Below are 24,747 nucleotides of genomic sequence, written 5' to 3' on the forward strand. Positions count from 1 at the left end.
ACCCCTTACGTTTTTTTTTTTTGGGGCGAAAAATTAAGTTTCTCCAATCTTCCCAAAACTCTGGATTCTGATAGAGGGCCATGAGACTTAGACCTGAGTGCAAAAATGGAGGCTCTAGCCCCTTCCAGAGCTGAGATATCGAAACTCAAAAATTGGACCCGAAAAAGAAACGACAGTGGGACCCCTTACGTTTTTTTTTTTTGGGGCCAAAAATTAAGTTTCTCCAATCTTCCCAAAACTCTGGATTCTGATAGAGGGCCATGAGACTTAGACCTGAGTGCAAAAATGGAGGCTCTAGCCCCTTCCAGAGCTGAGATATTGAAACTCAAAAATTGGGCCCGAAAAAAAAAACGACAGTGGTACCCCTTACGTTTTTTTGGGGGGGGCGAAAAATTAAGTTTCTCCAATCTTCCCAAAACTCTGGATTCTGATAGAGGGCCATGAGACTTAGACCTGAGTGCAAAAATGGAGGCTCTAGCCCCTTCCAGAGCTGAGATATCGAAACTCAAAAATTGGGCCCGAAAAAAAAACGACAGTGGTACCCCTTACGTTTTTTTTTGGGGGGCGAAAAATTAAGTTTCTCCAATCTTCCCAAAACTCTGGATTCTGATAGAGGGCCATGAGACTTAGACCTGAGTGCAAAAATGGAGGCTCTAGCCCCTTCCAGAGCTGAGATATCGAAACTCAAAAATTGGGCCCGAAAAAAAAAAACGACAGTGGTACCCCTTACGGTTTTTTTTTTTTGGGCGAAAATTTAAGTTTCTCCAATCTTCCCAAAACTCTGGATTCTGATAGAGGGCCATGAGACTTAGACCTGAGTGCAAAAATGGAGGCTCTAGCCCCTTCCAGAGCTGAGATATCGAAACTCAAAAATTGGGCCCGAAAAAAAAACGACAGTGGTACCCCTTACGTTTTTTTTTTTGGGGGCGAAAAATTAAGTTTCTCCAATCTTCCCAAAACTCTGGATTCTGATAGAGGGCCATGAGACTTAGACCTGAGTGCAAAAATGGAGGCTCTAGCCCCTTCCAGAGCTGAGATATCGAAACTCAAAAATTGGGCCCGAAAAAAAAAACGACAGTGGTACCCCTTACGTTTTTTTTTTTTTGGGCGAAAATTTAAGTTTCTCCAATCTTCCCAAAACTCTGGATTCTGATAGAGGGCCATGAGACTTAGACCTGAGTGCAAAAATGGAGGCTCTAGCCCCTTCCAGAGCTGAGATATCGAAACTCAAAAATTGGGCCCGAAAAAAACAACAACAGTGGTACCCCTTACGTTTTGTTTTTTTTGAGGCGAAAAATTAAGTTTCTCCAATCTTCCCAAAACTCTGGATTCTGATAGAGGGCCATGAGACTTAGACCTGAGTGCAAAAATGGAGGCTCTAGCCCCTTCCAGAGCTGATATAGTGAAACTCCAATTTTCGACCCGAAAAAAAAAAAACGACAGTGGTACCCCTTACGTTTTTTTTTTGGGGCGAAAAATTAAGTTTCTCCAATCTTCCCAAAACTCTGGATTCTGATAGAGGGCCATAAGACTTAGACCTGAGTGCAAAAATGGAGGCTCTAGCCCCTTCCAGAGCTGAGATATCGAAACTCAAATATTGGGCCCGAAAAAAAACCGACAGTGGTACCCCTTACGTTTTTTTTTGGGGGGCGAAAAATTAAGTTTCTCCAATCTTCCCAAAACTCTGGATTCTGATAGAGGGCCATGAGACTTAGACCTGAGTGCAAAAATGGAGGCTCTAGCCCCATCCAGAGCTGAGATATCGAAACTCAAAAATTGGGCACGAAAAAAAAAACGACAGTGTTACCCCTTACGTTTTTTTTTTGGGGCGAAAAATTAAGTTTCTCCAATCTTCCCAAAACTCTGGATTCTGATAGAGGGCCATGAGACTTAGACCTGAGTGCAAAAATGGAGGCTCTAGCCCCTTCCAGAGCTGAGATATCGAAACTCAAAAATTGGGCCCGAAAAAAAACCGACAGTGGTACCCCTTACGTTTTTTTTTTTTGGGCGAAAAATTAAGTTTCTCCAATCTTCCCAAAACTCTGGATTCTGATAGAGGGTCATGAGACTTAAACCTGAGTGCAAAAATGGAGGCTCTAGAACCTTCCAGAGCTGAGATATCGAAACTCAAAAATTGGGCCCGAAAAAAAAAACGACAGTGTTACGTTTTTTTTTTTGGGCGAAAAATTAAGTTTCTCCAATCTTCCCAAAACTCTGGATTCTGATAGAGGGCCATGAGACTTAGACCTGAGTGCAAAAATGGAGGCTCTAGCCCCTTCCAGAGCTGAGATATCGAAACTCAAAAATTGGGCCCGAAAAAAAAAAACGACAGTGTTACGTTTTTTTTTTTTGGGCGAAAAATTAAGTTTCTCCAATCTTCCCAAAACTCTGGATTCTGATAGAGGGCCATGAGACTTAGACCTGAGTGCAAAAATGGAGGCTCTAGCCCCTTCCAGAGCTGAGATATCAAAACTCCAATTTTCGACCCGAAAAAAAAAAACGACAGTGGTACCCCTTTCGTTTTTTTTGTTTGTTTTTTTCGGGCGAGAAATTAAGTTTCTCCAATCTTCTCAAAACTCTGGATTCTGATAGAGGCCCATGAGATTTAGACCTGAGTGCAAAAATGGAGGCTCTAGCCCCTTCCAGAGCTGAGATATCGAAACTCAAAAATTCGCCCCCCAAAAAAACGACAGTGGTACCCCTTACGTTTTTTTTTTTCGGGCGAAAAATTAAGTTTCTCCAATCTTCTCAAAACTCTGGAATTTGATAGAGGGCCATGAGACTTAGATCTGAGTGCAAAAATGGAGGCTCTAGACACTTCCAGAGCTGAAATATTGAAACTCAAAATTTCGACCCGAAAAAAAAAAAACGACAGTGGTACCCCTTTCGGGTTTTTTTTTTTTTGGGGGGGGGGGGAGAAATTAAGTTTCTCCAATCTGGATTCTGATAGAGGGCAATGAGACTTAGATCTGAGTGCAAAAATGGAGGCTCTAGACCCTTCCTGAGCTGGGATCTCAATATCTCAGCTCTGGAAGGGTCTAGACCCTCCATTTCGGCTCTCAGGTCTAAGTCTCATGGCCCTCTATCAGAATCCAGAGTTTCAAGAAGATCAGAGAAACATGTCTCTTTTTTTTGCTGCGAAAAAATAAGTTTCTCTAATCTTTTTGATACTCTGTATTCTGATAGAGGGCCATGAGACTTAGACCTGAGAGCCGAAATGGAGGGTCTAGACCCTTACAGAGCTGAGATATTGAGATCCCACCTAGCATTTATGCCATTATAAATATCTCAGTGGCTGCGTTCCAAACCGCATACTCAATGAGTAGGTACTTAATTTCAATAAGAACTTACTCATTGAGCGCTAAAAGAGTAGGTACTTTATAGCCAAATCTCATTGAGTATGAATGCGAACCGGACATCTGGCATGTTGATGTTATCATGTGACCTACTACGCGTTATCACAAGCGCAACACCTTAAAATATAATGAACGATACGTTTAATTCATCTATCTTTAAATATCTTGATATTGATGAAACTTGCTCATTTTGTTGTGGTATTGTTGAAGAAACAACTGCCCATTTATTTTGTGAATACATTTAGGGTTGATTTAAGTTGTTATATTTTAAACCCTACTATTTTGACCAACAGTGTTATTCTCATAACAAAATTTTTTTTTATCAAGAAACCCCAAAATTGTCATCTCTTGATTATGTTAATTTCTTTATTTTATACCCCAAAAGTTTCTCCTTTGAGTTTTCCTCTTTTTCTTCATGAATTTACCTCATTTCATCCCTCAGACTTATAACAACAACAACAACATTTTTTATGTGTTATGAAGAACTATAATGAAGATATTTAGCCTTTTTTATTGTTCTTTTTTCCTGTGTATAAATATAATTTTATTTCATAACATGATGTACACAAACCAATGATCTTTATATTTTCTGTTTTGTCATTATGATTGTTACATACAACTATGGTATCTTTCCATGATCTTGCATGTAATAAGTTTAAATTATATGAGCGACAGGTGCACTAACACTTCATAACATCAGTGACTCAACAGCACAACCTAGAACAGTTTTCCTCTGCGTTTGTAATGTCTGCACAAAGGAGATGTTCAGCTGCTCGAAGATCTCTTTTGGAGAAAAATGTTGATTTTATACTCAAAAAATGTAAGTATCACTCCTTAAAAATTAATATTACCTCAGAATGAATTGCATTGTTAGCCCACCCCAAAACTTAAACAAAATAATAATATTAAATGCTGCCCAATACTTAATTATATAACTTTTTTATATACTAAAAATATAATTTAATAAATCAAGCAAAATGTAATTTGTTTTGTCATGACAGTTATGCATGAATACATTTATATTGCTAAATGCAGTAAAACATCTCAATTGTCAGTCAATCGATGAATTAATACATACATTAATTACATTTTATATAATGACAACAATAAGAAACATGAATAAATGAGTAAAAGAACAAAGAAAAGTAACCATCACAATAAACAAATGCAAATACAAGTCAACAACACATGAAACAAAGCTTCCTTCAAACTACAAGCATGTATTTACAGGCGCTGAACACCACATCCTACTGCCGACTCAACACAGCGGTTCCCATTCTGCAGCTTTATTCTGATGAATTCACCAGAGGGGACTGTGCCTTCTTCCCAGAGCTTGTTGCTGTGCTGCGCTTTACAATCTGAGGCAATAAGGGCAGATGGAGCGATAGAGTGTCTCGTAAGGGCAGATGGAGCGATAGAGGGTCTCGTAAGGGCAGATGGAGTGATGGAGGGACTCATCCATGGCACCACTTCCATGATTCAGTTCTGGGCTCCTCATCCTCAGTGCTCACACCAGTCTGCAGACATTTCAGATCCTACAAAAATGCACAAACATTACACAAAAGCAGTCATTTTAACACACAATATCATTTGATTTATGTATTAAAAATAATCTTACTTTATATTTGAGTAAAATCCCTGAAACCTTTTTTTTTTCCAACAAATGCTGCCATCATCTTTCCTTGCAGGTCCTGCTCCACCACAACAGCTCTGCAGCAAATGCACAGAAATCAAGACTCAGAAAAATGTTGTAATTTCTCAGTTTGAAATTACAATCATTCAAATAAACTACAACTTAAGATTTAATAGATTTTGTTATCCATTTCTGTAGTATACTCACTCAAAGTCTTGATGACAGCATTCAGCATCTTGAGCCTCTCTCCACCGGATAAACACACATGTTCTTCTGTCCCTGTAACATACAGACAAGATTCACATTACGAGCTCAACACTGCATTTACATGCTGAGGTTGATGTGTTGACTCACTTTTAATCCAACTTACATGTTCCTCAATATATCAACACTAATAAGGGACAAATTAAATATATATATATATATATATATATATATATATATATATATATATATATATATATATATATGTTTAGTTACTTTATAGATTTGTTTATTTACAGCACATATTTGTCTAATGTAAGCAGTGTTGACACCAGTGAATTATCCTACATAATGGCACACACAACGTTACACTCAGATGTATTTTTCATGTTGGGAAGAAGTGCTCATCTGCAATACTCATACAATATTTTCCTTCCTGATGTAAATAGACATTTTAAATAAGCGTATTTAAGATGGATGGTTATGTAAATCCACTTTACAAACGTAACTTACGTGTACTTACTGGAGCTCCCCTGTTTATCAGATTCCAGAGTTTCAAGAAGATCAGAGAAACTCAAAATTTCGACCCAAAAAAGAAAAACGACAGTGGTACCCCTGTGTTTTTTGTTTTTTTTTTGGGAGAAATTGGAGAAACTTATTTTTTCGCACCCAAAAAACAAAACAAAAAAAAAAAAAACGACAGGGGTACCACTGTCGGTTTTTGTTTTTTTTTTGGGGTCGAAATTTTCAGTTTCTCTGATCTTCTGGAAACTCTGGATTCTGATAGAGGGCCATGGGACTTAGACCTGAGTGCAAAAATGGAGGCACTAGACCCTTCCAGAGCTGAGATATTGAGATCCCCCGTAGCATTTATGCCATTATAAATATCTCAATATCTCAGCTCTGGAGGGGTCTAGAGCCTCCATTTTTGGGTCGAAATTTTGAATTTCTCTGATCTACTTGAAACTCTGGATTCTGACTCTGGAAGGCTCTAGAGCCTCCATTTTTGCACTCAGGTCTAAGTCCCATGGCCCTCTATCAGAATCCAGAGTTTCAAGAAGATCAGAGAAACTCAAAATGTCGACCCCCCCAAACAAACGACAGTGGTACCCCTTTCTTTTTTTTTTTTTTGGTGCGAAAAAATAAGTTTCTCCAATCTTCTTGAAACTCTGGATTCTTATAGAGGGCCATGGGACTTAGACCTGAGTGCTCATATACTAGGATATACCATCCTTCTTCTCTCAGACGAAAACAATCAGAGTTATATTAAACAATGTCCTGGCCCTTCCAAGCTTTATATTGGCTGTAAATGGTTGTGTTTCTGTTTTGTGATACAAGTGCATCTATGATAAAAGTGCATCTATCCATAAAAAAATATATATTAATATAAAATATTATAAGTTGCACTTTAGATTTAAGTCAAATCCATATGTTCTTTTGGCCGGAAGTTATTTTACTTAATAAAGTTTTAAATATGGATATTTTTCTTGCATCTCCATCTTCCTCATTACTCCACCTAAAGTCAACATCTGAGAGATTTTCATCAGCTATATGTTCAAGCACTTCAGAACTGTATCTGCACATGAAAAAGTTTCAAAAATGTATCGGTACTGTGATATATATTTTTTTTTATAAAAGAAATTTCAATCAGCATCACTGAAAATCTGATTTAAAACGTGCAATTCTACAGTCGATTTTTAACTTTAATTAATAAGTTCAATCTTTCTATTTTACATACAAACTATGAAATACTGGCAAAAATATATACAAAATGTAAATACACCTTAGAAAATGTTGCTTGCTTCTGTGTTTTGAGTGAAGTGCTCCCATGCTTCTCTTCAATGTATAGGTTTTTATATATATATATATATATATATATATATATAATTACTACATGCAGAGCTTTACTGGCATTTGATTGGATGACAAATGTCCATGGACTGCAGGCTTTAAACTAGGTGAAATGCTCCAGAACAGTTAAAAAAGGGGGCTGACATGTGATGTCCATCCATTGTAATGGACACAGGGTCTGAATGGGATAAGAAGTAGTGCATAGCGTTAGCATTAGCAATTGCAATGGGTTCGATTCAAAGACAATGCATGAACTGATAAAATGTATGTGATATATGTCGCTTTGGATACAAGTATCTAAAAAATGCATAAATGTAAAAAAAAAAAAAGTAGTGATAGGCAGTAAATACACACTGCGTATTATTTAGTAACTAGTATTCCATCCAGCACGGAGGCAATGACTCAACTCTGTGTGTGCTCCTGTCTCTTTAAATCTCTTCGGCTTTTCCCGGAGAGTGTCGGTGAGGTTCGCTGTCAGAACCGCTGCTGCAAAGAGGGCAGTGACCGTATTTTTGCAGATATCTATCATTTCTCGGGTTAAGTGGGAGCTGTGTCATAATAAAACACGTTTACGCCTGTGAAGTGAAGCAACCTGCCTCTCCACAAATGCAAGCTATTAAATGCGTGGTGGTCGGCGACGGGTAAGTAGTGTTTTTGGGAGCTGATAGAGCATCCTTGGAAAACCCGTGTTGGTTATTGAAATGCATTGATGCCTAGTTCTGGCCTGTGCATTTTATCGTTTGCTTAACGAAATACCGTCTATTTGATCATAAGGATGTTCGTGTTGTATGCAGAATGCATGTAAAAAAACTAAAATATCAATCTGTATTACTATTAAAATAGACGCATCGTAAAAAAAAATAATTGTTTTATGTCTTCTTGTATTATTTTGAATCACTGATGCACGTGCCGCTTTCAGTATACGTTTGTGTATTAGACATGAAATGAAGAGGCTTTGAACGGTAATATGTCGTTTTTGTTCACTGTAGTCAGGGAGTGAGTGTATTTAGCAGGGTGTTGTACTACTGACCCATGTTGAATGGCAAAAGCCTGAAGCAAGAACCGCTATGGTTACCACTCCCTCACGAGTGTGCACGAGAAGTGTGTGTGGCGCGCGTCCATGTGAGCGAGTTTCCCTGCTATGGGAAGTCCGACTCGTTTAAAGAATCGGTTCTTTTGAAGAATCGCTATTATTTTATAGGCACACACGTTGCTCGTGTGTACTTTGAGTCATTTACAGTCTTTTTTGCTTTGTTATTCGTAATTGATGCGAATTCATATTCTAAATGAGTAAAAGGCGTTTTTTCAATGCCCATTTACATGTGTAGAAAAAGTTTCCATATATAACGAGGATTCATAATTTATAATATTTTATTTTAAAATCAACACCATATTACATGTTTTTGGGTGAGTTTCATTTAAATGGTTGTATTATTATTATTATTATTTTTAATTTGAATCGGACGTGTCTGAAAAGAGTTCGCCGGTCAGTGAATCATTCGAAACGCTTCGTGAACGAGTCCTTCATCTGACTCAGAAGAACGATTCTTTCTCTGTCGGTGTGTTTCATTGGAGTGTGTGTGTGGTTTCCCTCAGGCGAATGTGAAACTGGGACAGGGTCTGTCACTATCTGACATACAAACACCCTTATAAAGAGCACACAAGCAGCAGTAACTACCTTTGCGTGATGCAACCTTATTTATGATATAACATTTATGACCTTTTCAGCATTACGTCCTCTCCATCTATGAGTTTTCTTTGAATGCACCTCAGAAATCCCTAGTTTAGCTGTCTCTTGTGCTTTCCCCAGGGCGGTGGGTAAGACCTGTCTGCTCATCAGCTACACCACAAATGCCTTCCCTGGAGAGTACATCCCGACAGTGTGAGTAGCCTATATAGTGTGCATATGCTGGAATTTGGTGTGGAAATCATTTAGATGAGATATATATTTGATATGTCAGGTCAGGCTTTTATAGCTCATATAGTATGATACAGTGGAATATGAAGCAGATACGTACATAAAAAGTATATAAACATCAGTTGTCACTATCTGCCAATGATGTCTTAGAAAGATGATAGTTTTATGTTCAAAGCTCTGTAGGTTTAAAACATATAATGCAATGCAATACAATGATGATTGAGAGATATAAAGACAAATAAACCTTTATAAATCATATTTGATACTTGCATTTTAAAACGATATTTAAAAATGAATAAATAATGAGCAGATAATTAAGTAAACCTAAGTTGCTTCAGTCCATTAATTGTTGATCCTGAAATATTATTAACAATATAAAAGTTAATTCTTACATTTACTTTGTAAAATTATGTAAAGATTTCACAGAAAAAAGACCTGAAGCTGGGTTTTATTTGCTAAAAAAGTCTAAACTATCAATCATGCGACAGAAGGATTACTAGTTATGATCATTTTGAAACTGATACATTAAGGTTAAAATGAGCATTGTTTTTTTGCTAGCCAATTATTTCCTTAGTGTTGAAGATGATTTTTTGTATAAGTTGATTATATATATATATATATATATATATATAATCAACTTATTTTTATATAAGTTGATTTTTTCTACAATAATAACTTAGTTGTGGCTGACCACTCGCTCATATGGGATGATTTATTCGCCCTCACTGGTGATCTGTGGACATGAAGAGCGTGTGACAGACAGCATTGATTTGCATTTCAATAAGACAATTAGTTGACCATTCTAAAGATCTAATGAACTGTATAATGATGCTTCACAGAGAGATATTCTAGAAATGTGAGCCGATCCACTCAATGACAATCTGGAATGTATTTCTGAGTTATGGGTGTATTGTTCATTAAGATGAATGAGCGTTCATGAATGGTTGATGGCTGCGGTGGCAACAACTAATTCCAATGCTTTTGTCTCATTCTGAATGTTTTGCATTAAGTCTTATTGAGCATTAAGTCTGTGCGTTTTTTTAGGTTTGACAACTACTCTGCCAATGTGATGGTCGATGGCAAACCAGTGAACCTTGGCTTATGGGATACAGCAGGACAGGAAGACTATGACCGCCTCCGTCCCCTCTCGTACCCGCAGACGGTGCGTGACTTTTTTAATACTTTATTTAGAGTTCAGACCAACTGCAATAAGACAGTTGGAGACAATTTTAAGCAAAATGGTTGAAAACCCACTTGCAATGTGACATAATTGCTTGTTACTTTTGACCAATAGGTGGTGCTGACACCAAATTGATCTGGTGTGGTCATTGTTGGGTGACAATGTCATGCATAAAGTTTGGTGTCAAAATGTCAAAGCTTTGCAGAGATACAGCCTAAAAGGCAGTTTGGCATCATGCCATCAAATTCGCTGATGTGGTAAATGAAAATCGGTTTGTCTATCAACATGAAATCCATAAGTTTTATGGTCCGAAGATGATCCAAGTTGAATTTGGTGAAAATCGGACCGAATTAAAAATTGCGGGAAAAATGTAATGAAGGAAAATGACGTCATAGGGTGAAATTTTGTTTCTAGCCATTACGGTTCAAAAGTTCTTATCATAAAAGTGAATGCAACTTTGGGCAACTGGTGGTTAGGGTTACGGGTAAAAAAATAAAAAAAATTAAAAAATGTACACTTACATTTGCCAAAGTTGCATGTGGCAAATGTAATGTTGCTTTCCATTTATTACTTAAATCCCAATTGAAGTAATTCATACCACAGCAAGAATTACTAGCTTAAATGATAAAGTTCAAATATTATTTAACGAAAATTAACAGTCAGTAAAAAAAAAAGTTTAAATACACTGATTACAAGCATAGATATACAATATAACAAAGTAATAAATAAAGTAAGGTCTACACTGTTGTGTTCACTGTATAAATCACTGAATATAGATTAATCTTTGTATATAGATAACTCTACAGGTGGTGTAATTTTTTCTAAATATTTTAGAAACGGGGACCTTGTTTCATGAAACTTACATTTTGAACATTTCATGGTACATTTCAAAAATAATGCAAGACATCTATATTCAAATATTCTATATTCATCTATATTCTATATTCAAATTTAAAATATTTATTTTAGATTGTAATAATATTTAACAATATTACTGTTTTTATTGTATTTTTGATCAAATAAATGCAGCCTTGGTGAGCAAAAGAGTCAAAAACATTCAAAGAAATCTTAAAAACCTGAAAGGTAGAGTATAGGGCTACACAATTTTGAGGGGAAAAAATGTAATTGCAAATTTTCTGAAAAAAAAAAAAAATGCGATTGCATTATAAAATGCTATTTTAAAAAAAATCCAGGTTTGCTGTGCTTGTTTGTACAGCTACAGAAATATGACCAAAGTTTTATGATTATATATCAACATGGCTGTAAAATAATGACATCTCTTTTGTGCCATCAAATTCTTATAATAGTCTCATGAATGTCTGCAGAACAACAGGAAGAGGTTAAATAATTAAATTAGAGAACAAAAACAGCTCGTCGAATGATTTCCCCCTATGTTTTCTCTACAGGATGTGTTTTTAATATGCTTCTCTTTGGTGAGCCCAGCATCCTTCGAGAACGTCCGTGCTAAGGTTGGTGCAACTTATTTCGTGGTTGTTGTTGAATTCAGGCAGAACAGTGAATCTTTACATACTATAATGTAATATAAGACTATTTCCCTATGCTCCAGTGGTACCCTGAGGTGCGACACCACTGCCCCAACACACCCATCATCCTGGTGGGCACCAAACTGGACCTGCGAGATGATAAGGACACCATAGAGAGGCTGCGGGACAAAAAGCTGTCGCCCATCACCTACCCACAGGGCCTGGCCATGGCCCGAGAGATCGGTGCGTAGAGAGAACGACACACTCGCTTGATTTATGTATGACAGCGGGGAAACTGTACTTCCATTACCGTAGACATGTTTCTATAATGAGTTATTGAGCTGGGGTAAGTGAGTGGGACGCTGGTTATGCTGTCATATGTTGGAGTTGCTGAGTGGAGTGGGCGGCACAAAGATGCCAATTGTCTTACCGGTGGCGGTCCAGCATGAGCCGGGGACGTGGGGGAGGAGCGGCAGCCGGGGAAAGATGTTCAGAAAACAAAATGGCCTTTCCTTGAGAAGGGCTCTTTGTGGTGTTGGTCTGCATGCTGCAAGTCTCCTCCGAGTGAATGTTTTCTCAGAGCCTGCCAGAAACAGTAAATGGCTGATTTATGCAAGACCAGTGTGTCAGGAGTTGATCCTAGTGTCGTATTCACCACACACGCTGTTGAGAATGCTTTTTGAAAGAAAGAAATTAAGGTTTTTATTCAGCAGGGATGCATTTAATTCATCAAAAGCAACAGTGAAGTCGTTTTTAATGTTACGTTTTTAATGTTCTATTTACTAGAGATTCCTGAAAAATATGTATCATGATTTCCACAAAAATAGTACACAGAACAACCGTTTTCTACATTGATGATAATCAGAAATCATCATTTTTGAGTGATTTCTGAAGGATGTGACGCTGAAGACTGGAGTAATGATGCTGAAAATTCACCTTTGATCACAGGAATAAATTACGTTTTACTATATATTCAAATAGAAAATATTTATTTTAGATTGTAATAATATTTGACAATATTACTGTTTTTATTGTATTTTTGATCAAATAAATGCAGCCTTGGTGAGCAGAAGAGTCAAAAACATTCAAAGAAATCTTAAAAACCTGAAAGGTAGAGTATAGGGCAGCACAATTTTGAGGGGAAAAATGAAATTGCAATTTACATTTTAAAATGGTTTGCTGTGCTTGTTCGTAGAGCTACACAAATATGGCCAAAGTTTTATGATTATATATAAACATGGCTATAACATAATGACATAAATAAAGTTATAAATTAAGAAATATTACTATTGTAATACTGCACAGTAAAATATAAATGATATAATATTTACCAATATTACAACTCTAATATTCATGGCTGTCATCACTTAATTTCTTAATTTTCAGATGTTAAACCATCAAACTTTTTTTTTTGAAAACCACAGTAAGCCCTTAAATCTCCTCTTTTGTTGATAAGTATTTAAAGTGTTTCATTTTCTCTTAAATTTGAAAGGGGATAGTGTACATTAATCAACATTAAAACAATCTATATGTACCCGAATTAGCTCAAAAGTGCCAATTAGCTCGGTAGTCCCCCAGCAGGGTGGATAGCTCACTTTGAAATTAATTTTTGGTATGTTTTATCTTGCCTCAAGGGCATCCAAGATGTAGGTGTCTTTGTTTCCGCAGTATTTTCTATTTTTATATTTTTAGGTCAAACCGTTCTTGTCTGTCAGTCATATAATGGAGGTCTATGGTCACCACCTCAACGAGCATGCACAGAGAAGTCCAAATTAAACATGATTCAATGACTCGTAAATGAAAGTACACATTGATGGCCTAAGACATGAAACGAGCGGTTTGTGTGAGAAAACGAACAGTATTTTTATAGTTTTTACCTCTTGTAACCACAGCCACGTCCAAGTGATCCGAGGGCGCCGGTGCTTCGGTCTGTGCAAAAGCCGGAAGTGATCTCTCGCGCGTGTACGTCACTCATTGTTTACACAGAGATTTCGGAAGTGTTACTTTTCACTGTGAAGATCTAAATATATTTAGATATACAGGAAACCGCAATGGAAGACGATTTCGATAGATCAACGTTGAATTTTTTTCCGCAACCGCGCGAGAGATCACTTCCGGCGCTTGCGCAGACCGAAGCGCTCGCGCCCTCAGATCACTTGGACGTGACTGTGATTACAAGAGGTAAAAACGGTATAAATACTGTTCGTTTTCTCACACAAACCGCTCGTTTCGTGTCTCAGGCCATCAATGTGTACTTACATTTACGAGTCATTAAATCATGTGTAATTTGGACTTCTCTGTGCATGCTCTCTGAGGTGGTGACCATAGACCTCCATTATATGACTGACAGACAAGAACGGTTTGACCTAAAAATATCAAAATTGAAAATACTGCGGAAACAAAGACAGCTACATCTCGGATGCCCTTGAGGTAAGCTAAAACATACCAAAAATTTGATTTCAAAGTGAACTATCCCTTTAAAGAGTCATTTCGAAGTATTTATTTTGATTAATTGTGCAGCCCTAGAACTCTCCGTACTCTTCTGAGTAGAGCAAGCATCCAGAAAACACTCACTTTATCATATTGAAGGTTGTGTTTCTGCCGCAGGTGCTGTGAAGTACCTGGAGTGCTCGGCCCTGACCCAGCGAGGGCTAAAGACTGTGTTTGACGAGGCCATCCGCGCCGTCCTCTGCCCTCCACCCGTCAAGAAACGCGGCAAGCGCTGCACTCTCTTCTGAGCAGAAGCCATGACAATCCCTGGCACCCACACACAACTACAATATTTTTAATCAGCGTCCTGGAAAACATATTGTACTTCTCTCACAGGTTGGGTGACAGCCGTCCAGGAAGTTCTAATGCACATCACATGTATATGAACCATTGGCTAGAAGCGTCCAGTCGGAGGGAAACCTCGCGGTAGATTGTTTTTCGCGGCCCAGAGATGTAATATTCCATTTCATATTGTTTATATGAGAAGTTTTAGTGGTACAGTGTAATTGTTGACATACTGTAAGGAAGTGTTTCTTGGTGTCGTAAAGGAAGCGTTTCAAAGAAATGGGAAAGTTCTGTACAAAGCTAACCATTCGCAGTATTAGCATTCCTGCCGGTGTTAAAGTCAACATGTAAGGAAAATCGGTAACAGTTTACTTGAAGGGGTGTGCATAAGACTGACATGACACCTTCATAATCATGACATGACATGAGTTGAATATGAAGTAGTGTTTATGCATGTTTATGACAACTGTCATTAAGTGTCTTTTTACTCAATAATGACATTTTGAATGCAAATTTGACTTTAAGATGTCTTTGTTATGACACCTTGACATAAACCAATACATCATAACCTGTCAGTATCTTTGTCATGACAACTTGACATAAATGAAGTTAAACTGTCGTGTGGTTGGCTAGTTTGACATTGGCTGTTATGAGGCATTATAACTGTGTCATGAATATTGTTACAGTGGTACTAATTGAATGTCATTAAAAAGTTAATGGCTTTATGACAGCCAATGTCAAAACCAACCACCTGACAGTTTAATGTAATGTTAACCAATAAAGCTAGGTGGTCTCGTAGCCCTCAAACCGTATTCACTTTATAGTCCTTAATCCTGTAATTGTGAACAAATGTGGGCACAGAGGTCTCAGGTGTGATCCTAATTTTTATTTATTATAAATGTTATATCACTGTCTTCGATAAAGTTTTGTCTATCCATTTATGGTGGTGTTTTTTATTTTGGGGGTATTTTTTAATTTATTTACTTCAAAAAGTACCATATTTTCTATGTAAATTATGCTTATTTTTATGTTTTTTTTATTTTTATTTTTTTAACTACATTAAAATATCATTGCAATGAGTTCTTAGAGCTAAAACTTAAAGATGAAGTATTTTGGCTTATTTTAGAATGCTTTAAATTACAGTTTTTCCCATTTATTTCTACGGGTGCCCATTTGACCCAAATACAAGATTAAGGAGGGGTTTTTTACGCCCGAACATTGTAGAATTGAGTAAAAAAAATTGTGTGTGTTTAGGAGGCAAACTTAGGAGAAGTACCCAAGTCTTGTACCGCTCAGATCAAGGGAAGTATTTTTTTTTTAAATAAATCAAAACTATTTTGCCCACATTTGTCCAGAATACGGTTTTAGGGTTAAGTTTGATAATTAATCTGCTATGTCCATGTTTATGACCGGTTGTGTTGTCTTAGTAATTAAGTCAAGTTGTCATGATGTATTGGCTTGTCAAACAATGTCATATTTGCATTCAAAATGTCATAACTGAGTGAATGACACTTAATGACAGTTGTCACAAACATGCATAAAACTTCCTTCATATTCAACACATATGTCATGTCATGATTATGAAGGTGTCATGTCAGTCTTATGCACACCCCTTAAAGTAAAGAGTTCCCGGAAAGGCTGTAAAACAGGATATTCAATGAGGTTGGGATTGTGAAAATTGTGTAGTTTTGTAGGTTGCATTGTGATGAAGGAATAACGTGCATCTGTGAAGTGTGTGAGCTATAACTGTTTGATTTCATGTTGACTTTAAAGCCTCATGCAGTTATGAACACTAGATCTTTTCTTCTTCTTGGCCATTCCAAACACTGGAGAAGCAAACTGTGAACATTGTGTCTTTGCTTTTATGTCGATACAAACTAATGGATGATAATACACTGTTTTTGGATTTTCTTTCTTTTCTAGTTTTCTATGTACGGACAAACCACTTTGATTCTGATCTGTGATGAAAGGGTTTTATTGTACAGCTTCACAATCCGAAATCTCCGAGCTCTGTTTGAACAAATGCCCATCCGCAGGCGTGTACGAGTGACTTGCATGCCACAACCAGGAGCCCGAATGTCTCTTTATCGAAGGACACGCATGGGCATTTGTTCTTGATCGTTCCCACTTCCGAAACCTTGTTAATACGTGTCTGCATGTGGCGTGAGTGTGGGCATTCGTCCGTGACGTGATTGGCTGTCGGGTGTGAGTCGTCTAAATCGGTGCGGCGGCACTTCCTTTCTCTCACCTAACTTTGTAAATAACTCTCAAAATGGACAAAAAAAAAAGATGATGATCTTCACAGCTGCCAAAAGACATTTCCATGATGTAAGATAGTATATTTACAAAAATGTTTTAGATGAGGAATGCATTAATTAATAAATCTATTCATGTTTTACCCTTACCCTTTTGACCCTGTGCTTTAATTCATTTTAATAAAATACCCTAAAAGTATAATGCATATGCTTTTTTGCATTATATTTCAAGTCTTCCGAGGCTGTTTGTGAACTATTACTTAAATATGCTTATTTCAGTACTTTAAACGTTAAGTGCTTTGTCTATTTTTTAAAGTAAGCAAAGTTCCTTGTTGCTTGAGGCCTTTTTTAATGTAAATTAGGGCTGTCAAACGATTAATTGCATCCAAAATAAAAGTTTGTGTTTACATAATATATGTTGGTGCACTGTGTATAATTATATATATATATATATATATATATATATATATAAATACACACACACATGCACGTATATTTAAGAAAAAAAATATTTATGTATAAAATATTTATTTTACATATAATATGAATTATATATAAATCTATATACAATATATACATGAAAATATTTATTAAATATATATACATGCATGTGTGTGTATTTATATATGAAGAGTTCAGATGCAAAAGCCTCTAAATACCATTTGAAATTTTCTTCTTTAATGATGATTTTTATCAAACTTGTTTATTTAAGTTCAGTAATTTCACTTAAATAACAATTAATAGGTAATCATCATTGCCATTTAAGTGAAATCACTGAACTTAAATATACAAGCTTGATAAAAATGATCATTCTAGAAGAAAATTTCAAATGGCACTTAGAGGCTTTTGCATCTGAACTCTTCATATATATATATATATATATATATATATATATAATAATAATTATACACGGTGCACCAACATATATTATGTAAACACAAACTTTTATTTTAGATGCCATTAATCGCGATTAATCGTTTGACTGCCCCAATGTAAATAAATAGCAATGCATATAAAATATAAATATATACATTTATTTGTATATAAGTATATCCATATACAGTACACTCATGTAAAATGATATATACCATCTCAGCTGCTTGATCATCGCAAAATATAAACTATATTATAACACAGCTCTTATCTGTAAATGCGACTATAAGGCGTGAAGATATGTGCAAGTGAAAAGCACTACACCAATAACACCAACATGACTTGAAGTCCAACATTTGGTCAGTATATGTGGATTGAATCACTACACGAGTGTGAATGCTGATCTCTTCTGGTGGTTCATGATACTACAGGACATAAATCCACTGAATCGTTATGGCAACTAGAACTAGCTAGAAGGAAAGACCTTCACACTCTCATGAGGACCATATGAAGTCAATAGAGCAGCAGCTGTTAAAAGCTTCAGTTTAGTTTCATATCTTGCTAATTACGCAAGCTCGTCTAGTTCGTTACAGTTCGTTACATCAAAAGGAACAGAATCTCTGACATCATTTACTCGCACTCAAAATTCCAAACCGGATTTTCTTTATTCAGTGGAACACCAAAGCCGATATTTAGTGGACTGTTCATGCTGCTCGTTTCCATACAGTGGAAACTCAAAAAATGATAAAATGGTGGCACTATAAGAGCAAACTACTAACTAATGCTCCGTATTCCATGATAGCTTTGTGTGAAGAACACAACCAAACCAACGAGGAAGAGTAAATTATGACTGTGTGTTGGAACTGAAACGCATTTCTTCAGGCTTATTCACCTTTGCTTGATGATGTTAGTTTTTAGCAAGCCAGAAACCCCCCGTCCACAGGCAGGATCACTCCATTGGTCATGGCACTCTTATCGCTGAGGAGGAAGAGGATGGAGTTGACCACATCCTCCACTTCTAAACAACACAGTAAGAAAGACACTGGAGCATTACTGTATTACAGACACACAACTATGGTTGTGGACAGACATTGACATTCACAAGCCTCAGAGTTTCAGAGTCTGCCACTAAAATGTGCTTACACAATCTTTGCTCAATCCCAAAATGCAGAGAGAGGAGTATTAAATAACCCAACAGAAGAACAACATGAGTGAACGGACAACACTGCCAGTGTTTAGTTGTTGAGAAATGCATTCTCATCGTTGAAATCAACTTAAATTTACTGAAACAACTAGGTGAAACACAAGGAAAGAGGAATGGAGATTTGACCTCCTGTTATAGTGACCTACAAACACAGGCTTACCTGCAAATTTGCCCAGTGGGATCCGTGATGTCATGCTCTTGGCCTTTTCTGGGTCGCTCCATCCAACCTTTCCCATTTCTGTCATCACCACAGTCGGGTTCACTGAGTTCACTCTTATCTGTCGAGGTCAGATTACATAAAACATGCTAAACTCACATGAAAGATGCATATCTGTCAATCAAGACAATAAACACTTTCATTTTAATATATATATATATAGCAAAACTGGCCAAGATTTGATTTTAGAATAATATTTTTTTAATCACATTTAACAATCAAATAACTATAATGATAAATTATATTATGAATTTGGTATATTTTTATTATTATTTAAAAAATAATATAATAATTTATGGTAAATATGTCTACCAATAACTACAAACCAGCATTTGGTCTTAATAACAACGACAATAAAAATAATACAATTAATTAATAAAATAAATAATATCAAAAATATCAAAAGCAGAAAATACAATAAAACCATGCAACACATTTTGATGTATTTACTGTTCTAATATTTTTAAATTATTTCAATTCAATACAAATTATATTAAAATATACTACTAATAATAATAATACTAGCTTAATTTAGACTAAATCTGCAAGCCTTTGTGTATTTACTGCTTATTTTATTTTATTTTAATATTAATTCTAATAAAATATTTATTTATATATATTAGAATAATTATTAATTATTATTTATGTATTTAATGGCTAAAAATAAATATATATATATATAATTTATTTATTTAGTTTTACTTATTATTATTCATAATATTCATCATAATTCACTATTCATGTAAAGAGTTAAAAAATGATGTCCACATTGTTCATTAACGAGAAATGTTTAGATGACAGGCGTTATGACGTCAATGATTTCAATTACTTTTATGTTCCTAGAGCAAACCAATTTGTCTACTAGTCAAGATCCATACTCTGTTAATATGATCAGAAAAAGCAATAAGCTTTATGTGCATTATTATCTGTTAGTAATTACACTAACTCCTCCAAGAATTTGCAAGGCGGTTGGAAACACACCCAAACATTTAATCTCCCATTTGAGACGTTCAGCAGCACACAGATTTATGTGTTTTAAAGAGGGTGGTTGTTGATTGGCTTGAAGCCTCCTGGCATGACTGATCATCGCAATGTACGGTTTATTTTCACAAAGCTATAAACAACAAAGTACCACGAGCTTATTGATTGATAGATTTCACAAACATGATCAGTGATTAACCTGATGCGGCCCCAACTCCAGTGCCATCACTCTGGTCAGCATGTCCAGCGCTCCTTTCGTGGCACCTTCACAAAACACAAACACATTCAAGGTTCATCCAAAACTTGGACTTGGTTAAGAATTTAAGAGAGTTCTCTAGTAATGCAAGGGGGAAAAGGCCATAAACGTCTGGAATACAAGATTCTGAATGGTCAGAAATTAAATTCTGTGGTCAGAAACTTTTTGTGTAATGACCCTTAAAATTGTACAATCAACCATCATCCCAGAAATGAATTTTCTACATAGCTGTGCTACTTGATGTCTCTCGAAAACACAGTAATAAAAACTTAAATCCATGTATTTATTTATAAGTCAGTTGATCATAATCACAAAATGAACTCCTGAAAGAGCATCAACGTCTTTTTCTCTATATTAACCAGCATTATTATTAGTGTACATCATTACATAAAAATCCTCCATCAGCATCTACTTTTACATATGCATTTATGAGACATCTATAATAAGTTTACATGCACCCAAATTTGATTTGATTGACCTCGATTAGAAGAAAATTTGATGGGGCGGACTCGAAATAAGATAATGGACTCGTTAATTCAGAAAAACAGAGCAAAAACATTTTCCCATGAAAAATTATCTTGTAATGCTGAGATAATTAACTCGTTAATTCAAAAAACAGAGCAAAACTTTTTTCCATGAAAATTTTTCTTGTAATTCTGAGATAATTAACTCATTAATTAAAAAAACAGAGCAAAACTTTTTTCCATAAAAAATTATCTTTTTTAATTCTGAGATAATTAACTCGTTAATTCAAAAAACAAAGCAAAAACTTTTTTCCATGAATTAACTCGTTAATTCAGAAAAACAGAGCAAAAACTTTCTCATTAAAAATTCTCTCGTAATTCTGAGATAATTAACTCGTTAATTCAGAAAAACAGAGCAAAAACTTTTTCCCATGAAAAATTATCTTGTAATTCTGAGATAATTAACTCATTAATTCAAAAAACAGAGCAAAACTTTTTTCCATAAAAAATTATCTTGTAATTCTGAGATAATTAATTTGTTAATTCAAAAAACAGAGCAAAACATTTTTCCATAAAAAATTATCTTGTAATTCTGAGAATTAACTTGTTAATTCAAAAAACAAAGCAAAACTTTTTTCCATAAAAAATCATCTCGTAATTCTGAGATAATTAACTCGTTAATTCAGAAAAACAGAGCAAACACTTTTTTTCCATGAAAAATTAACTCATTAATTCAGAAAAACAGAGCAAAAACTTTTTCCCATGAATAATTATCGTGTAATTCTGAGATAATTAACTCGTTAATTCAGAAAAACAGAGCAAAAACTTTTTCCCATGAAAAATTATCTTGTAATTCTGAGATAATTAACTCGTTAATTCAGAAAAACAGAGCAAAAACTTTTTCCCATGAAAAATTATCTTGTAATTCTGAGATAATTAACTCAGAAAAACGGAGTAGATTTTTTCTTCAAGTGAATGCAATACGCTTCTGTAGCACATGCAAGGTTTCAGATTCATATAAATAAAACTTCCAGAATCTGAAATCGGTTTGGATTCCAACTGATGAAAATTAGTGCATGTTGTTGTACCTATTGTAAAAAAAAAATGCACAAGGTTTTGTACAGAACGTTTCTCCCCCGGGTCCAATAGATAGGCCTGGGATAATGTTGCCGGTTGCATGAATGCGACAAATAAGATTAGACATGCGAGTTAGATTCGTGCACTCACAGTATACGACGTGATCTTTCAGAGCGCACAGTGAGGCTTGACTCGAGACGTTCACAATGGATCCTCCAGTTCCTCTGGCCTTCATACCTCGAGCCACTATCTACAGTAAATGCACATTAAAAGTGTGTGTAGCATTAATAAAACTCATTATGAAATCATAAAGCATAGGTTTGCTTTCTTCTTACTTGAGCAACATGAAGTGCAGCTTTCACGTTGACACTGAAAGACCTGCAAAAGCCATCACAAATGCAGTCTGACTGTTTTAAAACACAAATTATAGTGTGTGAGAGATATTTTAAAGCCTTACATGTCAAACTGATCTGGCGTGACTTCTAGGAAGGGCTGAAGAGAAGCGCAGGCTGCATTGTTCACCAGAAGATCCACCGGACCGACGTCTTTCAGCGCCTGGGCTGTGGCGTCCCAGTCCGACAGGTCCACACACACCGGCTTAATGGAGGGACACTGGGGATCAAACGCATTGTCAAAGATTGTCCATTGTCACAGTCCGGCTGAATGAGACCTATAAAGCATAAAGGAGCAGTAGGGGTGCAGAGGAATGTGATGCATGCTGGAAAACAATAGATCCACAGGGTTTTGTCTCGGAGATGAGTTGGACCGTGACCGAGGGGTCAGTACCTCATGCACTAGGCTATCCAGGTCAGCCTTAGTGCGTGTGACAGCCGTGACCTCTGACCCACAGCGTGCCAGAGCCAGTGCCGTGGCCCGTCCGATCCCTACGAGGCATTGAGGTGAGTCAACGATCTGGTGTATCATCATTATACTTAAACACACTCATTTGGAAAGGTCAAAGCAAGCTGAAAAACCACTTAAGTACACACTTTTAAAGGAATCATCAACCAAAAATATAATGTCGTTCCAAACCTGTATGACTTTAGAAGATATTTTTAAATACACTATGTACAATGTGTTACCTTGTGAAAAAGAAGTGCACTTGTAGTGTACTTCACATCTTAAAAGTATATATTTTTTAAAACTGTACTTGCAGATATTATATTTTATGTTTCTTAACACATTTAAATTCACTTCTAATTGCACTTAGTAATCATTTTACATTGTAAAACATTGTTTAATAATATTTTTCATAAAGTTTGAAAAACCACAAGCAGGTTATAAATGTGTGTTCTATGTCATAGATCAAAACGTGAAAATATTTAGAGGCTTTGTTCACCACAGACCTTATTTCAGGCGATTTAGCAAAAACCCATTCAAAAATCCCATAGACTTTAGAGCGAGGGAACCGTAATGCTAAAATGCTAACTCACTTTCGCGTTTTGGCCTACAGAGTGACGTCGTAACTTAAAACTAAAATATTCCATAAAGTAGAAACAAAAAAATATTTTTTTACTTGGTGACTTTAACCAACATCATTTTTTTGTGTGTGTGCAAATTTTTCCAAGAACACTCTATGGCAAATATCAGTTCATTAAATAGCTTAACTATCGCTGTCACTCTCTTTCAGAGTCGTGATTCATGGAAAAGAGCGACCAGGACAATCTTCAGAATCTCTCCCTTTGTTTTCCAAAGAATAAAAATAGGTCGTTTCGAACGGGTGATCAAATATAATTTTTCATTGTCCATTTAAGAATTAAAGCTTACCTTTGCCAGCTCCAGTCACCAAAGCACGCTTTCCACTAAATGTTATTTCCATTTTCCTGCAGTCCAAGTTCAGCCCTTTTGTCTATGGTACAGTCACGCGAAACTGAAAATACAAAAAGTTGTTTTAATGCGGACATTTTATGCGAAAACAGATGCGCGGAAATGTAGCATAAAAGCTTTGAAAATACTTGAAATATGAAATACTTTACGTACCTCAGTTTCAATCTGATGTTTGTTTGACAAGTCAGTGAACCGAGCGAAGGTCAGCTGAGCAAACTTTATTTGTCACATGACCATTTTTTTTAGAAAGTGTGGATGACACGGTCAGTTAGTTAGTATAGGATACTATGTTCTACATACTGTAGTATGCATTATTCCTCCATGATATTGAATAATATTGGTTGGCTTTTTAGTAAGACCATGGGTTAATAAACTGAAGGGAATTTTAATTAAACCCTTGTTTACCTCAAGGGTTAAAATACTATGGAAGTCAATCGAGCCCATCAACTTATTTTGTCTTCTTCAGCAGAAGAAAAATCATACAGGTTGGGAACAACTTGAGAGTAAGTAAACAATGAGATCTTTTTTTAATTTTTAGGTGATCTATCCCTTTAAACCTGTCTTCGTATCTAATCCAATGTCATTTATTTTTGGGGCCCTCAACTGAAGACACAAATAAATATCTGTAAACTTGCATATTATTTGGTCTGAACTTTTTCTTTCAGTTAAAAAGGAAAGTATGAAACCTGTGGTTTTTCATTTAAACAACTATTTTATTCTACAATATAAAGATTTTATTCTACAATATAAAGATTAATGGTAGAATAACAAAAATACTAAACAGTTCCTATATAAGGATCATTCAATTGCTAAAATGTCAAGAATTTAGAGCAAACGAGTTTGATAGTTCAGAGTCTTTCAGAATTCAGAGTAATTTTACATTAAAAAGTTTATTATTTATTGTGAATAAGCAACAATTTGAACATTTAGCATTTTATTTTTTTTTAGCATTTAACAATTTGAACAGTGAGCTTTTAACTGAATTATCTGCTGAAACTCCGTAGTTGGTCATTTATTATTGAAACGCAACATTTTAATAAATTGATTTTGAAAATATGGGAGTTAATCAACATTTTTACACCCAGTGGTCTCAAGAGATGTAAATAATCCATGGAATAATAAATCAACTACTTTCCACGCAGGACATTTGAAGCATTACATCTTCTAAACCACAAGCGGTTGCATTACAGTA

General features: G+C 35.8%; 2 protein-coding genes and 1 long non-coding RNA gene across 6 annotated transcripts; 1 reads left to right on the top strand and 2 right to left on the bottom strand.

The window, feature by feature from the left end:
- Positions 1–3,851: 3,851 nt before the first annotated feature.
- LOC120469018 (uncharacterized) lies at positions 3,852–14,338 on the bottom strand. Of its 4 annotated transcripts, none has more exons than XR_016146959.1 (5): positions 14,201–14,338; positions 12,057–12,209; positions 5,197–5,268; positions 5,002–5,066; positions 3,852–4,891 (listed from the first exon to the last, which is right to left on the bottom strand). It is a non-coding gene; the product is annotated as an uncharacterized LOC120469018 (long non-coding RNA). The 4 variants fall into 4 exon arrangements; XR_016146958.1 differs by having other exon boundaries at positions 12,057–12,301; positions 14,201–14,322; XR_016146961.1 differs by lacking the exon at positions 14,201–14,338 and adding an exon at positions 6,977–7,222 and having other exon boundaries at positions 4,975–5,066; positions 12,057–13,374.
- On the top strand, positions 7,510–16,805 carry rac3b (Rac family small GTPase 3b). The gene is made up of 6 exons (XM_039657702.2): positions 7,510–7,685; positions 8,855–8,926; positions 10,007–10,124; positions 11,549–11,611; positions 11,710–11,869; positions 14,234–16,805. Exons 1-6 carry the CDS (start codon positions 7,651–7,653, stop codon positions 14,362–14,364), a joined length of 579 nt encoding a protein of 192 aa, XP_039513636.1. The 5' UTR covers positions 7,510–7,650; the 3' UTR covers positions 14,365–16,805.
- Positions 16,806–18,175: 1,370 nt separating this feature from the next.
- On the bottom strand, positions 18,176–23,796 carry dcxr (dicarbonyl and L-xylulose reductase). The gene is made up of 9 exons (XM_039657701.2): positions 23,709–23,796; positions 23,496–23,598; positions 22,515–22,612; positions 22,186–22,340; positions 22,064–22,106; positions 21,879–21,978; positions 20,131–20,195; positions 18,894–19,011; positions 18,176–18,547 (listed from the first exon to the last, which is right to left on the bottom strand). The coding sequence occupies exons 2-9, from the start codon at positions 23,545–23,547 to the stop codon at positions 18,444–18,446; spliced, it is 735 nt and encodes a 244-aa protein (XP_039513635.2). The 5' UTR covers positions 23,548–23,598; positions 23,709–23,796; the 3' UTR covers positions 18,176–18,443.
- Positions 23,797–24,747: the final 951 nt, after the last annotated feature.

This window comes from Pimephales promelas, chromosome 17 (assembly GCF_988280905.1).
Source record: "Pimephales promelas chromosome 17, fPimPro1.hap1.1, whole genome shotgun sequence".
Classification (NCBI taxonomy): domain Eukaryota; kingdom Metazoa; phylum Chordata; class Actinopteri; order Cypriniformes; family Leuciscidae; genus Pimephales; species Pimephales promelas.

Coding starts and splice junctions, on each gene's coding strand:
- rac3b (XM_039657702.2), top strand. CDS start 7,651: ATGCAAGCTATTAAATGCGTGGTGGTCGGCGACGG. Junction 8,927..10,006: donor GGAGAGTACATCCCGACAGT/GTGAGTAGCCTA, acceptor GCGTTTTTTTAG/GTTTGACAACTACTCTGCCA. Junction 10,125..11,548: donor CCCTCTCGTACCCGCAGACG/GTGCGTGACTTT, acceptor TTTTCTCTACAG/GATGTGTTTTTAATATGCTT.
- dcxr (XM_039657701.2), bottom strand. CDS start 23,547: ATGGAAATAACATTTAGTGGAAAGCGTGCTTTGGTGACTGGAGCTGGC. Junction 22,107..22,185: donor ACGCCAGATCAGTTTGACAT/GTAAGGCTTTAA, acceptor TGGCTTTTGCAG/GTCTTTCAGTGTCAACGTGA. Junction 20,196..21,878: donor GAAAGATCACGTCGTATACT/GTGAGTGCACGA, acceptor TGTTTTGTGAAG/GTGCCACGAAAGGAGCGCTG.